This window comes from Anas acuta, chromosome 7 (assembly GCF_963932015.1).
Source record: "Anas acuta chromosome 7, bAnaAcu1.1, whole genome shotgun sequence".
Classification (NCBI taxonomy): Eukaryota; Metazoa; Chordata; class Aves; order Anseriformes; family Anatidae; genus Anas; species Anas acuta.
In genome coordinates, this window is record NC_088985.1 from 12,631,245 (window position 1) to 12,649,258 (window position 18,014).

Sequence of the window (18,014 nt, forward strand, 5' to 3'; positions counted from 1 at the left end):
ACTGTTGGATTCATATACGCCAATAGCTTAGCCTTCAGGCAAAAAGTTTACTTCTCTCTCAGCTGTGACTACCTGAGGCCATATGCAAAAGCATCCCTCCTACAGCATTCTAGCAAAGACCTTGCAGGGAAGGGAGAGAGAATTGTTTCGTGACTGCATTGCTTTTTGCTTTTGCTCCTTTGAACTTAATACTTCAGTCCCAGCTGCTAAACCCCAATTTCACTTACACAGCCTCTTTAAGGAGTGTACTGCTGGATATCCAGTGTGGCCTTTCCAACAAAGACTCACATACAGCACTTCCAAGTTATCCTTAAATCCATTCTATTGAATGTTTGAGTTTTGTTTTTTATTTTGCCTACAAGTTCCCCTAGAAGTAAAGTAGCATTTCTCATTCAAAAAAAAAATTGGTATAGCACCCAATTTTGTAGATTTGGATAGCAAAGAAAAATAATTTGCAGAGTACAGGTCCATACAGTCTGAAAAAAAGCCATTGACACCTTTTCCTACCTTGAGTTACATGGCACACTTCCTGAATCACCATTTAGGTAGTTAGCAAAGAAGTCTACATTTAGAGAAGCTTATCAAGCAGTGTTCATAGTCTTCTCCTTTCACTTACTGTTTGATGGAACACAGGATCACTGTTGCTGCTGTGTTATTTCCCATCCTCCTAAAACATTGGCTTTCCAACTCAGAATTCAGAATTAAGCAATAGATTAAGAACTGACTAAGAACTACCAGCTTCATTTGTTTAGCTGGACATTTTTTAAATTTAAAAAGAACCCCAGGCTTATTTATGAATTAATTTGGTACTGTTTAAGTTGGTCTTCAAAATTGCTTTGCCTATAAGGGAGAAGAGTTTACATATACACTGCCAAAAGTTATGATATACCACAAAACTATTAAGTTACAATTAATTCTCTTTAAATACAAAGCACAACTAGTTGTTTTCTGAGTAAGTCACACTACTTACCAACTGTTGTTCTACAGGGGGTGGTATATCTTGGTTGGCATAGACAATAGCAGGATTATAGAGGCTGAATACCACAGGATAAAAAACCTTTTTCCCTAGGAGTCAAAAAGGAAGTTGTTACTCACTGCAGGCATCCTTTCTGAAGGAAAGAGGAAACTAGAAACTAGTCTCTAACTGAAGTAATAGTTATTAGCCATCTAATGAAAACAAATAAAAGGTCTAACCACTTGGATTTTCCATTCAGTTAACCCATAGCACCTTGTGGGCCAGAGCAGAATACATCATTCTTAAGCATATATATTCATATACAGTTTTACATATATCCACATTATATTTGTATATATTGATATGACATTAGAAGACAGTGGAAAAACCCTTGCAACAATGTTAAGCAGAAAAGCAACAAGAATAACCAAGTCCAAGTAACCACTCGCACAGCTTGAGTTTTACAGCCTTGCCTCCTTCCAGATGCAGAAAGGTACATACATCCAGGATGCCCAGCAAGAGCATTAAGCACCTTGAATACCCTCATTATACTGTGACACCAGTTCTGTGCCTGTTCCAGAAGCCTGATAACCTTCTCGCTATGCCAGTAGTGCAAATGTATCAGCAATAGCCCGTGAGAAAACTCAGTACCTTGATTTGTGTATAAACTTGGAACATGTGTCAAGTGTTTCCAGATCTCGCTTGAAGCAAAGGAGACAAACTGTCAGCATGAATTGCCAAGCAGTCCCTCAAACTCTTCCTTGTACAAGCTCACAAAACACTCCTAAAGTTTTTCCAATTACATACACAACTCACTTCATGAAGTGCAGAGACAAATAATAGAAAGAAATAAACAGAACCAAAATATTTCTTACAGCAGTCTCTTGTCTGTTTATTATGTGAAGAAAAATAAATATTAATTCCAAATGAACTAATTTGAATTTGGAGAATTTGTTTTGGCATTTGGAGAAAGTTTCCTGGCTGCAACAAATCTGGAATAAGAGTATGCATTAAGGAATAAAACAAGTGTTCGACAAAAGAAGGCCTTAACTAGCACACTTGTTAACTCAAGAAAGCTTTATCCACTGTTACACAATCTTGTAGAAGTAAGTTTCATAAGCTTGAGTAAAATAGTCAGAAGAACTCTGAACTTGGGAATAAAATACAGGACCCTAGCTCAATCTCTGTAAGGACCATGCTTTTTTGCTCTACTGAAAACAATTCCTGTGATGAATCTTAGCCATGCAATTGCAAGTGTGAGAACATGTAAAACAAACTTGTCCATTAGAGATTTTGTTGCAACAAGTCACCTGCTGTAAGAAGTGCTGCACTGAGATTTGCTACACAAGTTTACACAGTTTGTTAAAACAATTAAGCTGTACAGCTTTCTTTTAGACTTCCCAATCTTAAGAGAACGTTAAAACTGTACCTATTGTGCAGAAATACAGGTACTTAAGACTAATTACAATTGGACAGAAGTCATTTCTCAGTCTAAATACTATTTTCTTTTGTGCACATAGTATATTTCATTTTCCTAGGTACACTGGATTAATGAACTCCACCACTGAGATTAGCCTTCTGTATACACAACTCAGATCAGTTTAAGTCAAACAAGAATACATTTCAGCAACTTTAAAGGAACGTACCAGGCTCAGCATTTAAGCGACAACTGTTGAGGAACTCAGCTGTGAAATAAACATCAACATCACAGAAGAACATCAGGACCTCGCCCTTTTCCCAGGCTCTGGCACCCATGTCAAGTCCCCGGCCACGGTTAAATTCCTCATTTAAAGAGACGAGTGTGTAATTGTGGAAGTTAGTTTCTCTAAAAGAAAAACAGAGCCAAACCCAAAATAAATCCATGTGTGGAGCGGAAGGGACTATTTATACTTCTTCAGCATTTTACAGTGGTGCCGCTCCGGAAGCTTTTTAACATCCCATTATATCATCAGGATGAGAAAAAATATCAGTTCCACTTTGTCTATTTCAAGTACCAGAGTTTAGACATTGCAAAGAGATTCACCTCAATATTATTCCAGAACTTCACTTTGCAATTAATCATTCGAACAGATCAAAAAGGCCTGACAATTGATATTAAAATCATCAGGCAATAACTGTCTGCTCCTCTGAAGCCTTCGTCAAGTCTGAGAGGAGGGTGAACGAAGCCTGACACCAAACTCACATGGCAAAAGGCCAGCTGTATCTTTATGCCACCATAATCCAGTCAATTGGACTTTCTTCACTGTTTCACACCAGTAGTACACATGGATGTACTCACTGTAGAAGAAAGGAATAGTAGCCAAGGAAGGTTGGAAATATACCTGAGGAATACCTTCAGGCAGTGTCTAATTCAGAGACATTAGAGGATAATGTCTCAAAGAGAATAGAATTAATATATTTAACGGTAGCACCGCTAAGAGGATTATGATAAAGACCCAGTGAGTTTGCAGCTCTAAGCCTGACTAGATGTTATTGTGAGAAAATCAAGTCTCACAGGGAGCATAGCAGGTGGCAGAAAGTATCCCAGAAACAGAAGGCAGCAGTCAGCAAGTTGTGTGTCACGGAGGCTTTACAGGAGTAAGACAAAAGCATTCTTTGCTTCCTAGAAGATTTCCATGCATGCCAGATCTACCAACCATGAAATTTTAAGCCAGCAGCATAGCTGTCCATGCCCACTCCTGGCTAACCAATATCATGGGCTTACAGGCTTAAGAACATGGGCTCAGGCAGAGCATGAACTCCTTCGAAACTTACAGACACTATTGCCCAAACGAAAGGTGAGTTGTTGTTTGATTGTGAGGTATCTGTCATTTAGTTGGGCAAACCTGTTCCTGGAGCCGAAAAAGCAACATTGGAGAGTTTTATACCAAAGCTGCTGTAATGCTACTTGCTGTGACAGTCATAAAAAACACTTGGTTTCAAGTTGTTTTTACAGCAGAGGGCAAGTGCTAGACTCACTACATACTACCTAGAGAACAGAGGGCAAAGCTTAAACTCCTTTAACAGACTCAGCAGCCCACCAGCCTCCCTTGGTTACAGAAGCCAATCATTTTTCTTCCTTGTCATTAAATAATATCAATTCTCCAGTAAAACAACTATCAACACACAGAACCCAGTTCAGCAGGAGTTTAAATCCTATCAGAGTATTAGCATGACTGAATACTCATGGGAAAGTTTACCCCTGTAGTTTTGGTTTTTTTTTAGATCAAAAGGAAACCTCCAAGCAACTACTGTTAATCTTTTTTGGCATCTAAGATGATTTTTAGTAGTTTTCAGGAGACTTCCACAACTTCAGGTGTAAAATGCCAAACAAAAACTGTGTAAGGCTTACTTTTCCTTTTAGCCTTAAACTAAGATTCTTCTTTTTATTGTTTCAACCTTTTTTGGAAACATATTTTAGAAGGCAATCAGTATTATTTGTATTGACTAACAGCATATCAACACACTTACCTAGCTACAGACTCCAGGATGTTTTTCACTTCTGATAAGCCATCTTGTCCAAAATATACCACGGTGAGGTGGATACGCTTATCCTGATGAATACACACATCCCTATAAACACAAGCATAAGCCAGTATTAGTTATTACTTGCAATACAACAAACTTCAGGTATTTTAAAGCTACTGTGTTTAGAAGTATTAGCAGATCTAAGTATACTGGTCAGACTTCAAATAGCTTCTGAAGAAACCTAAAAAAAAAAATCTCCCCCACTTTTCACATCTTTCCATTTTAATCATAAGGCTCCAATACTATGCATCTCCCTCACACACCTTACTTATAAACAGAAGCTCGAAAGCTCATATAAAAAGAAAAAAGTTTTCAACATCACGTGAGTCCAGGCTCACAGTGGCCCTGGCATTCACTCTAAAAGGGGTGCTGTTTGAGAAGCTCTCAGTTCCTTTTGGAATGAACATCTCCAAACAATTGGTTGAAGTGACAAACATACCAAGGCAGTTGCACAAAGCATCACAATTAGTTTTGTCACAAGTCCATCAGAACACAAATTCATTCTGAAAATGAAACAAAATACTAAGTCTCCAACATAACTCATTATATAATCTCAGGCACCTACCTAAAGTTCTGCATAAATTGTGCAAATGCCTCAGTTCTTCCAGCAAGGGGTACAATAACGTTTATGATTGATCTAGAAATATCAACCGTTTCACTCTTCACTTTCATGAGGGGTCCAAAAGGTCGGAACAACGTGACATGTCTGTATTCCATGCCATCCATCTTCTTATAAAACAGCTCATACTGTGTCCCCTTATCTCTTTCAGTACGATAGTAACCTGAAGAGTAAGTCACACAAGTATTTATGAAGTCAAAGATGCCAGCAGTTTTATTTCAGAAACACTTTTTCCTGAGAACTATGAAGTGAAAGAAAACTCTTGAGGATAAGTTTCTGCTTTTTCCTAATACAAGCTAAAATAACACAAATCATGCTCACCCTCTTCTTACAACATGTATGAAAAACAATCCTAATTAATCTGTGTCCCTCTGTTTCTCAGAGATCACATTAGGTTTTATGGCACTTTACCAATTCCTCAGAGCCCTCCTTCAGAAGCATCCTAGTATTTTTATATCCTTCTTCTACATTGGGTCCCAAAACTGCACACACAGCATGTAGACAACCTTACCCAACCTCTTCCTTCTACACCCCCAGCTCCCTTTACCTCCCTCTCAGCTGCCTAGAGGACTTGCCCTAAACCTTCATCTATGTTATTCCACCCGTTTCCCTCCCCAAACCAAATCCAGTTTCATTCACCAACTCCCCCTCCTGCTGCTTTTGTTCTGTATTCACCCAGTCTTATAACAAATTCCCATTCAACAGTAATTTTTGTCAGACCTATTCAGCTTTCCATCAGACAACTCTCCTTTAGCTTTTTGTAGGATGCCTTCTTGCAGGTGCATGTGGGCACGAGTAGAATTCACAGGAAATGCCCATTACTACCCTAGAGGGACTGTGGGAGATGGGTGTAGCAGAAGCTGGTGCTACAACTGAAAGTAAATGGTAACTGAATCTAACTTCTCTAACCGTACAAAATTAAATGCACAAAGTTTGTAAAAAAAAAAAAAAAAAAACTCCTTTAAGACACAAATCCACATTTATTCCTCGTTGAGCTGAGCTACGTAAAAATACACACATTTTAACACGGAACAAAAATGTGACAGTTTCAACTCAACATTAATTGGAAGTAGCAAAAAGGGAAGTTTAACTAACAAGGAAAGTCTAGTGTTGATTACTAGAAGCAGATAGATCACAAATCCCTCAGTCTTACTTCACTCCAGTCCTTTATGCCTAGTAGTTGAGCAATGTAGCTTGAAAACAGCCTCTTGGCTGTGAAGCAGCTGAAGCACCAGTATTTTCATGTCACATTCTCACATGATATGCAGCAAAAGCATTATACCACTATTCCTGCATGTTAAAATTCAGTTCTATACATTATATACCTTTTTCTAGCATCCAATAGCTACATAAAGATGAGAAGTACATCATGTCTAGTAAGTGAGGCTTTTAAAAAAGCATAGTTTCCAATAGCTTATCTTTAATCTAAAGGATAAACTTACATGACACGCTACAACAGAAGGCTGGTGTAGGGCAGAATTAAAATTTCTAGATTAAAGTTAACTTCATCAAGTTACAGCAGCGTTTTTTCAAAGACTCGAATGAAAGCCCAATTCTGAGCATTGCCTTTCTAGCATTCAACTGCTAGAATATCAAATTCCTAACTTCTGAATCTCATCATCTCATGAGTTCCACTTTTTTTTTTAATACTATGTGATCCTAGAGCTACTCCTCTTGCTATGAGCTAACCTCCTTTGGCAATCTACTAATGTGAATATTTTTATGGGATTAAAACTTTCATGCACAGAAGTCAGAACTGAGATCAGCCAGAAAAACAACATCTGGTTTACTACTTAGTTTTTATTACATAATGAGTCAGTCCTGGGTGTTAAAAAAACTGAATATACTATCTCACCTTCCAACTAACACATTCTGGCTGCCATCCAAAAACAGAGCTTTATAAGCACAGAAATAAAAAGCAGAAGTACTTAAACAGTTGCTTCTCCTGGTCCAAGCAGCTTTATCAGCTTCACAGAGTTGTGTTTCTCACCAAATCGAATCTTATGAATATGGGGGATCAACTGTTAAAGCCAAAAGGTGTTCTTCCATTGCCTTAAACACCCTTACTTGTTTCACATCTATGAAGAAAGCTACCAGGTATTTGGCCTGTGGAATGCAAGACCACATGTCTTGGTTTTTGTGTATTAAAGTTAGTTGTTGACAGCCCCTGAGTACAGGCCTATTTCTGGTCTTACAATATACTAAAGGGGTTGTTTGTATAACAAACAGTTCAGTGTAACAAGGATTCCCAAAGAGTTTCAACTTTCAGCTTAGAGCACTGGGATAAACAACTTTTACATGCAGAGGACATTTTGTGTAGGGAGTCTTCCCTTGAGTTTCAGATCAAAAGCCCATTTCTGTCCTTGGCCCTGTCCTAACCAGAAACACAGAAATAAGGAAAGCAGGCCCCAACAGCACTGCCTGGCAAGCATTCAGTAGCAAGACCTTTATTAGATACTAACAAAGTGCTCATTAACTTCTGAAAGTAAGATAAAGCTCATGTTTTCCAAAGGCTATTTATAAGTGGCTACTCGATGGAAGAGCTTTCTTTAAGCACTCCACATAAACTTAACTGGTTTCTTCACAATGCATCAGATTGAACACTCAAGAACAGATGACCATGAAAGCTTAGTTTTGCATCACTATTCAGGATTCAAATACCACAGGCTACTGAAGAACAGGGATGCACCAAAGCAATACCATTATGCTCTCCCCATCTTACTAACCCCCTGTTCTCAACCATATTCAAACATAGGTCTCAGTGAAATTGTCTATTTTTAAGCACTACCTTAGAATGCCCAATTCAGGAATTAGGTTCATTGCTTGTAGCTGCAGACCCCTTCACTTGTGAACATGGGTGTATTGCAACTTCATCCTCTTTAGGGGTGCTTTGCATACAAAGGGAATAAGCGTACTCTTGTTTTTTCTCATACCCTCAAGAGTTCAAAGACTTAATAGTAATAATAAGAAAAATACTTAGATCAAGATGTTTCTGAAACAGCAGCTGCAGAAATAGTGTGTTTTTTTTTAAAGGTCAGATCTTTGTTAATATCAGAATTCTAGAAGTTTCATTTTGCATTTGATCAAAGCAAAAAGGTAACAATGGAAAAAACAAAGCTCTATAGATCTGAGAAATTTAGTGTTTTTTTCCTCAAACAAGTCAGTTGAGCTTTGTGCAAAAATCATTTCAAGCTTTCAGAAAGGACCTCTATAGCTGCAATGCATACTTGCAACTTTTATTATTTTGTTTTTAAACATCATGTCACTGCACTAAGCTTGGCAACAGCCATGTGTTCGTAGCAACTCTGCCTAAGCACAGAGGGGAAAACAGCAGCAACAAGAGGGTTACCATCCATCAGCATGTATTTTATTTTTTGGCCTAAACTTGCTGAAGTTTCTCAACCTTGCAGGTATTTCTCAAAACTCAAGTACAATCAGCTCACCTACATTAAAATGCAACGGTTATGTATTAACTAACGCAGTGTCTGTTTTCTCTTCTTTTGCCCTAGAGCAAGAAGTAATCCAGTTTCTCAGCCTCCTGTTACAAATTGCATAAAACTCTAGTCTCAGTCAAAAATCACTTATCTTAAATTATTCCTATCAGCAAATAGGATGAGAATACAGTACTTAAATGACTTATCATTCGTTTAAATAAACTTGAACAAACTGTCTCTAAATGAATAGCTGCTGGATTAACATTGTTAAGTTGTGCTCTTTGCACATTTACAAAAATTGTTGTGACAACTTCAGTTGACACACTGAGTCTGCAACAAAATTTGAACCAAGCAGCTTATGATAGCTTAAGGCAGCAGTATTTTCTAAATGGGAAGGCAGCGACTGTCTACCTGGACTTCTATCAGACACCATAAGTAACAGAAGAGCATTGGTCACAGCTCTATAATGCGATGGACCCCTAGGATCTGCCACCAGCTGGTTCCTTTTCTTACCTCTACATTTTCAAACAGAAAACGCAATTCAGAAGCTTTTGTTTTCCTGGCCCGGTGTTGAAATCAGCTAGTAGTATTTTCACATACACAAACACTGAACACCCACACAGCCCACAGCTTGTCTGAAACAGTACAGTGGTATATATCACTATAGCTAGCTGCTAACGCACCATGAGCTACAGCATGAAAATATTTTCATTTAAGTACACTAACTGTAGAAAATATATGCAATAACCAATGCTTGAAGAGACTGCCTTTAGAACAACAGGAAAGTAGTTCAATTTCCAAGAAAAATTATAAATATACTGGTATGAACAGAGACCAAGGTATGAAGGTCCTAAATCTACTTGCTTTTTGCATCTCCACCCATGAAATGTAGTACCCTAACTGAAGTGAACATCTATTTCAGTACTGGTTAAAAATCCACTAGAGACTATGCATTATCTGCAACAAAGGAATAGCAGCTGCACGCTTAAAAATAAGACACTGCAAGAATAATTCCCAGACAAAATAGTTTCAAATAAAAGCCCTATTAAGAGTCTAACACTGCACTGGCTGTGTTATACGGAGAGTGAAGTAGATTCTATATCCAGCCCCACCTTCCTGAACAAAGAAGAGCTTGGCATTAAACTTAAAACACAGTAGCCGTCAGAAGCGGAGACTGTTTCTGAACTACAGACCAATTACATCATCTTAGACTGAAAGAACTGATTATTTCAAGGCCAATGGTACCTTTCTCCAGCATGTTTGCTTAATAGTGCAGACATCAGTACTGCTGATATCCAGAGTCCCTTTTAGAGTAATGTTCCCTTATTTATAACATAGTCCAACCTTTTTATGGCAGCATGAACTGTATTTAATACTGTAAACACAAAAAATAGGTACTAGGGCAGTTTTTGATAATGCTCATCTCCACCAGCATTACTCTATAACCTTGACAGCCAACTCGTACAAGAATTATTGCTAATGTGTTTAAGCATGCCAGTAAGAGCTGAAAGCATAAACGCTATTTGTTTTTGTATGTCGTGTAATTTAGTTTACAAGCACTGGAAGAATCGATGAGAACACAAGAGAACTGAAACAAGTGCTGTTAACAGTCCCACGCTTCAGTGCAACTTCATTACATGCTTTTCCCCAGTAAGCCCAGTTCGAAGATGCACAGCCTGACAGACCCCACGACTAGTGTATCACAAAGGATCTCTTCAGAACACCACATTCTTCAGCTGACAATGCTACCGTGTTTATCTACCTTCCACCATGAGTATGTCAACTCGATGCAAGTCAGAAGCCTAAGTATTAACACAAGGCAGTATATGGATACTTAAAGAAAAAAACTGTACCTTCTTAACCAAGTAGCTTAACTATACTGGACCAAGAGAGATTCAATCAGCTTCTCCACAAGTCTTTCAGTTATTCAAAACCATATGCAGTTGCACCACAGACTTAAGCTAAAATCTGTTACAAAGGCCTCTATTTTAAGCAGATGTAACTTTCCCTGTATCCTTCTTTTGAAAAACCCATCTTCTGAAATTAATATCTTGTTACCTACTCAAAAAACAAGAATGGAGAGGTATTTTTCTCATCACTGAAAACAGGAGTTCTTGCTGTATAATTACTGTTTCAAGACTATCTTCAAGTAGGTAAAAAAAATAAAAATAGAAACATCATTAAATGCCCATTGTGATATTATTCTGTTAACTGGCTGGAAAGCATCTAATACACGTACCTTCTACAAAATCATTTTCGCTATACAGCTGCCTGTCTCCTACTCCATCGTCTTCTTCTTGACCATCTTCTTCATCTGGATTATTGATAACTTCTAGGCCAGCCTCAATGACTTCCACCAACTCATCCCTTTTATCCTTTCTAACAGGTTTCTCTTCTGGATGCCGAGTGAGCCCCATCTCCAACTGGAATACTTTCATGGACGTGAAGCTTTCAAAAGGAACGACGCCATATTCACTAGGCAGTTTGGCCCCCATGCTCACCTCAGCTTTGTCGATCTGGGAATGAAGAAACTCTAGGAGATCGTTCGATGCTTGTTCTTTGGTGCCCTGATAGTTCATACCATTGACCTTGGGGTTCTTTTTTTCCTGCAGGGTTTTCAATTTATCACTCATCTCCTGAAGCTCTTGCTTTAACTGGGCAATCTGACGTTTCAGACTGGTAGCTCGGTTTTGATAATGCTCTTCCTGTTCCTGCAAGAGAGCTTGATAGTACTCTTTACCCATGTTCTCGCCTATAATGCCAGGTAGAGATCCATTATTATCTGTTTGTGGGGTACACTCGAGCAAATACATGAGCAAAACCAAACTGAATAGAAAGGCAAGGCCCACTAACAGCCAGCGAGTCCTGGCTTGAATCACTAAGCCTCTTCTGGGCATTCTTGTGTTATTTCTGTTTCCAAACAAAAAACATAAGTTATCTGCTCATGCCTTCTTGGGAGCATCACCTCAGAATTCAAATCTCAGGAAATGGAAGAAAGCATGACCTTAATTGTTACTCTGACAAAGTAGCAGATGAGCAGTTTTCAACCTCTTCCTTAATCAGGTGTCATAGCAGAGATACAAATCTGAGGTTCCTGCATCAGCCATGACCATCAACTATATGTTTGGTTGACTCCATGCAATTTGTCTAGGATTTCCTACCCCAGACAAAAAAAAAAATGCAAAATGGGGGGAAGGAGGAAGACACCAGAAAGGAATCATATTCCCATTTCCTAACAGAAACACTTAAAGGGTTTTTAGCCTACTTGAAATTTAGCGAGCAAAGTCTGCAAAAGTCATTTTTATAAACTTTGAATTGACAGCATCTCATTTTCCCACTGTGAAAACAGTCTACTGTTTAGTAACAGTAATTGTCATTGGCTAGTCTGACATTTTCCTCTGGCACTCCAGTATTTTATTCCATTTCTCCCTCCTTTCCTTGGAATCTGTGGTTTGAGTCAGCAAATTGAAGACAGAACCTAAAATTAAAAGAAAGGTGCATATTAGAACTACAAAGCAGCTGGTCATTTCAAAAATACATGATCAAAGATTAACATATGGGTACAAAGGATAACGGTGGGAAAGGGTGGGAAAAATAAAAAAAAATTCTTTCCATTGTAATACCCAGTGATCCCCTTTGACACAGGGTCTGGAAAACAGCAGTAGAAACAGCCCAATGAAGTGGATTTTTCACATACATGTAACTAGCTATGAGCTAGCTAAAGCAGTAATGGTTCTTCTAGTCTCATCATTTTAATTCCCCCGCTCCTTTTTTCCCCCCTCACACTGTGGGAAGAAAAAACACAAAGGGAGCATACTCTTCTTACCCCTCTAAATAAAAATACAAAAAAATATTTTGAGGCAGAAGTTTGCCTTTCTATTTGCTTTTACGTCAGTAAATGTATTTTAGGGAATACTTATTCACATATTAATAAAGTATTGCAGACTTAAACTATGAAGTTGGCGGAAATCACATTTCAGAGTAGTACACAGAGCAGAATTTGGATTTCAAATCTAGATTCCTAAGTGAGGAAAGGGAGCCTCAGACAAGCAGATCACTAACATTTCTACCTTTCAGTTTGGATAGGCTGAGTAAAGAGGCACTGACAGTTTGAACTTGTCATCTCCCTCCAGTATTGACCGAGCAGATTATGAACTGAAGACCCATGAAAAGGTCACAGTTAGGTAAGAGGAGGATATCCAAAATGACAGTCAGCAAAAGGGTTCATGGGCCTATTTCAGTAACAGTTTAAAGAAACAATAAACAGGAGGGACGCAGCAGAAGCAAGCTTGAAGCAGGTTATTCTACTTCCTAAAGCTAGTAAAATACTCCTCCATTTAAAACTTGGTTGTAGAAAAAAACTGAAGCGCATGAAAACTTACCCAAGGGATCTATTAGCTCTACCTCCATTTTGGACCATGTTGTATAATTTTTTGGGCGGAAATTCTGGAACTTGACTAACTTCAAGTTCTGTTTCAGTATACTTATCAAATTGGAAAAAAGCTTACTCCAATACTCTTTATACTTAGATTCACCAGATGGCTATCTGACTGCCACAAACTGGACAGCCAGCCTTCTACCGTTCTTCCAAATAAAGCCAGTGCCACAAAGCACTTCATGCATTTACAACACAGCTTACATCCTTGCAACATGATTCTGACATTTCCTTACAGTATTTCTCATTTTCATGCAGCTTCCAACACCAGGATAGTGCTTCAGTGAGTATTGGATACCATGTATCAGTGGTAGCACAACATTAAGCACCACCATTTGCAAGCAAATTCCAATGACAAAGCCTGAAAGATTAAATAATTGATTTATACCACCAATGCTGCTGATCACTGATCCTAAATTTGTATGCCTATCACGCACGAAGTCTTGCAAGAGATGCACACCTTGTAGTCATCCAGATGAAGCCTCCGTACTGCTTTAAACCATTAGAGTACTTCTAGTGCTAGCATCCACATCCGTGGCCCAGTCACAAGTGCAAGTTAGTATTAAAGTATTTATGTAGCAATTCTGTATAAGCAGTTGAAAAGCAATAGTTACCTGAAACCAGAGCTTGTTCTACTCATGTGAAGCTACTGTACACTTTGGTACAAAATAAGCTATGTCAACTGAACTCCAGAAGACATTTTAAGCCAAATAAGATAGACATTAGTCACTTCTCACTGAACAAACATTGAGGCATTTTACATGCATTTATGTGAAGTGATCGGCACCAGATGTATCCTCAGACTGCTGACTAGGGTCCAGATGTGGTAAATCAAGGCAGACAAAAAAATAATCTACAGGCTAAAGCTAGTTAACAGAAGTGATGCAATATCCTAAGGTTTCTTTATCTGCCCATATGCTGTTTTTGCACATTTCCTCTTGAATTCTTGTTCCGTTAGAATTCAAGAGGTGAAGCCACAATTGGTAACATGAAGAACCATATATTTCTTCAAATATACGTAACTGCTAGACTAGCAAAGCCATTCCATGCAGAAGCTTGGGCATCTTACATCAGTTACATCAATGCATAAAACACTGAAAATCCAGTTCCAATTATTCACTGCACAGCCTTACTACTATTGTCAAGAACAACTGTTTGTATATACAATGATGACAAAGTGCTACCGCATCATCACAGCAATCAGATTTTTTAGAGATGCTTTTGGTACTGGGGACAGGGTAGGAAACACGGCTACGCCTTACAGCTTAGCAGAACATGAAGAGCACTTCACATTTTACCCTTCGCATTTCTCTTCCCCTCCACATGATAATTAAAAAAAAATGAAAGCATGCAGTAGAAACTAGATGCTAATATTTCTAGTGAAGAGACTGTCTTAATCACCTACCATCGTAGGGTTCAATGGTGGGCAGTGCAGGCAGCTGTAAACCACTGCTAGATTTGGTTCATTACAACCTCTAGCTTCAAACTGCTTAAGTCACACAGCCTCCTACCACCAAAGGCTTCAAATAATCACTAATTATTGTTAAGAGATACACAGAAACCCCTGAAGCTAGGCCATTAGCATATGAGACCTTCATTCAATTCTCTGATCTATCACTAAGCTGCCTTGTGTTCAATTTTGGCAAGTCACTAAGTTTCTTAGGTCTTATTCTTCTCTTAGAGGCAAATGAAAACAGACTGCCTGATGTGGTGGCAAGAGGACAAAGTATACTAGGAGATTAAGGCTCCCTCAGACAATAGCGAGGGGCCATGAAAGAACAAGTCTGGCCTTAATTAGTTCCTTTACTGTGGCCAAATGTACATCATTATGGCAATCATGAATTGAGTCAGCGTGCCTGCACAGGGACTAGCCATTTCCATTGCATCATCAACACAAGAACAAAAGATTGAGTAACTACACATTTTTCAGCCTTACCTACTGGCACTAGACATCTGTTTCATGGAGCACTGCCTTTAGGAGTATTTAAAGCAGAGAAACAATAAACCCTTCTGCAGCAACAGAAGGCACTCCTGGTGGGCTGTAGGGACCTCACCAATTCTTTTCCTTATTGGTTTTAATTATCCCCTCATTAATTGAAAGCCTTTTCTAGTGAGCTAGTGACAATCCTATTAAGACAGACTTCTGCATAGAGATGGACTTCACCTGTTTACCTTCAACAGTTTTAGTGCAACACCTTAAAGAACAGACATCTTCCCCACTACTGTCTCCCTGTGGCCTTTAAAGGCAATCCATGTTTGTGCAACTGATTGTGTTAAACATTAAGATTTTAAATTGCACATGGAGAACTGAAGGTGTAAGTTAGTTTGCTAAAATGGTGGGGGACTGAGCCTATCCAGGTATCTTGTCCTCTTATTTTTTTTTGGTACCATTACTGCTGAGCGAATCAGGAGTCAGATATTGACATTTTCCCCTCAAAGGGCTTGAATTTTCCTCATTTATTACCTTCTAAGCTTGCTGCCATCTTTGAAAAAGGTTCCAAAGATCTAAGAGCTACCAATGAGTAACAAGACTGAGCACACCCCCACCACCATCCTGCCTTGCTGTGCTTGCTTTATTGCCAATAGAGCAGATTCACACAATAACACTTTAATAATACTGTGGGGCACTGTTCATGGGGATGGTGTCCTAAGTGGAACAGTAACATCTGTAATCATTGATACCACCTGTCCTAAGCAGATAAACAGTCAAAAAAAATGCATTTCATCTTGTGTTCTTCAAGGAGCGAAAGAATGCCAGTAAGAATTTCAATTTGTATCCCATCATAAGTGCAAAGTTCACAATTCTTTTTTAACCTCTCTTCTCAGAAGAGGGCTGGTTTCATGTACTTATAACCCAAGTTTGGTTGGAGTTAGGTCTGCAACAGCACTGATGTAAGAAGTTCAATAATTCCTTCCATGCTGTAGATGATCATTACAAAAGAAAGTAGGTTAAGAAAAATTATCCAAGAAAGTAGCAAAAGCATAGAACACACTAAGTACTAAATTAGAAAAGTTAATTCAGTTTTAACATGGTACATTCTGAAGTTTATAAAAGAATAGGAATACCTGAAAAAGCAATCATGGTAGTTCCTGTGATCAGCACCCTACTGTTTAAACATCAAAATCCAAAACCATAAATTGCACGTGTTGGTATTTCACTTCATTTCAATTCTTCCAAACAAAAACATTTGCAATAGTCCCCATGATCTCCAAAGAACAAGACCTCTGAGGCTTATGCAATGCTCATGAAGATTTGCAAGTTTTCTAGAAGCAACTGTTTGTTATTCTTCCTGCTTTTCCAGGGCCTTATGTATATTCAGCTATGGAAATGCTTCTGTTCCTTACAAGAGAGCTCATTGATTCTCTAAGCACAAGGGGATAGACCAGCATGCTAATTGAAGATACTTTTAAATTGCTTTTTTATTGTATTAGCGCTCTATTTTAGTTCCTTTTTGCAGAGGATGAGTACTTCTTTCTAAACAGTGGAAACATTCACACTTGGAGCAGCAGCCTAATTCAGTATGCTTCCTTCATGCTGGACTGTACGGACATTCCTCATTGTAACATGTTCTACTTCAGACATGTCCTTTTCATTCAGCATGCCCTAGATGGTCATAGTTAAGCTGCTTAGGAAATTCCAGCTGATTTTCATAGTTATTTTGTTTGTAACTTCACCAGATGCCACGGACATTGTCTTAAATCCCTCCACACAAACACTTCACTCCTTGGTGAGTTGTATAATGAAAACTTCAGGTCCAGTATCATCCCGAATATTTATTTATTTCCCCTCCCCCCCCGTTAAGTGACTCCCTCCTCTCAGCATTGCCTGTGAGCACTGAAGAAACACTGCACAATCAGTCCATTTCTCCCTTGCTGAAACCAACAAAAAAGTTCACTGTTTCTGCTGCCTCAGAGAATCTTTGCATAAAACCCTAGAATGAGAAACCTCAAACCGTAACTCCAGTATGCAGAAATACATACTGTGCACTTAAGTCCATTGAGGTACAACCTCATAAAAGACGGAGGAAGTTGTTTAAAGGCTGTGTTGTACAGCTCTAGTCAAATGAGTACCAAAGTCAGGCTTTTCTGTTGTTGGGAACATTACTAGGAAGGTAACATCAAAGAGGAACACATCCAAGAGGAGTTAGTGATCAGTTTCCTGAGAAAGGTGAGAACCTATCTTCAATCTGGTACCTCACCCACCCTCACTGGGCTAACTGTGGCCAACATCACTACTGTCTGACTTGCTTCCAGCTACGTTTCTGCTCCAGGCAGCCCAAAGACAAAAAAGAAGCTGAAAACCACTGTTTATTTACAGAAAGAAAGCCAGCAGGAAAGTGAAAAAAAAAACACCAAGTAGCTTACACCTTCCCAGAAAATCCTGAAGAATTTGGAAGTTGCACACATCACAACCACTGCCCATGTACATCGCAGTCACTTGCAGTGGGCAGCAGCTCATTTGCAATACTTTGAAAGCTTAGTGCCTAACAGCGTTCCAATCCACCACATCAGGCAAATTTAGTTTACGCACAGACATTAACCTTTGCAACTCATGTCATCTAACCAGCATTTGAGTGTTTTTTTCGTCATGTAACCTCTTACAATCCTCCAAACAGACCCAGTACACTACTGACCTCTCATACATCTTCCAGCACTCCCACTGGAAGTCACATCACTTCAGTATGCTCATGTGGATACTACTGTATAAAACAAAATGTGTAAAAGCACGCACCAGTACTCTCTAAACCAAACAGTACAGCTTCTGCAGAAAGTTATTTTCTGGACACTGCAGATCCAAACCACCAATACAATCAAAATCCATACTAAAAACAGTAAACCTTAACTCCTAGGAAGTCATCAGCTCCACTTGGCTGATAAATAAAAGTGGTTGCATTCAGCTAGAGGCCATGAGCCATGCTACAGACCCACAGCAGTAACAGATACCTAACCTCTGTGGTACTGCAGCCTCACCTGGCCACTCATCAGCTAACAATCCAGGATAATGCTGAGCTATCAGTTTAACATCACCCATTCACTCACAGGTGTTTTATAGTCTCCCTTAAA

The 18,014-nt window shown here is 38.9% G+C and overlaps 1 protein-coding gene across 3 annotated transcripts in view; it reads right to left on the reverse strand.

The window, feature by feature from the left end:
• Nucleotides 1–18,014, reverse strand: part of CSGALNACT2 (chondroitin sulfate N-acetylgalactosaminyltransferase 2) — a 31,528-nt gene that overhangs the window by 3,121 nt on the left and 10,393 nt on the right. For all 3 annotated transcript variants that reach the window (XM_068687888.1, XM_068687889.1, XM_068687891.1), the window contains 5 exons: nt 10,755–11,993; nt 5,028–5,244; nt 4,406–4,507; nt 2,602–2,780; nt 971–1,065 (listed from right to left, as the gene is read on the reverse strand). In XM_068687888.1, the coding sequence (XP_068543989.1) occupies nt 971–1,065; nt 2,602–2,780; nt 4,406–4,507; nt 5,028–5,244; nt 10,755–11,412 (1,251 nt within the window). In that variant the 5' untranslated portion in view covers nt 11,413–11,993. The remainder of the gene's footprint in view (nt 1–970; nt 1,066–2,601; nt 2,781–4,405; nt 4,508–5,027; nt 5,245–10,754; nt 11,994–18,014) is intronic.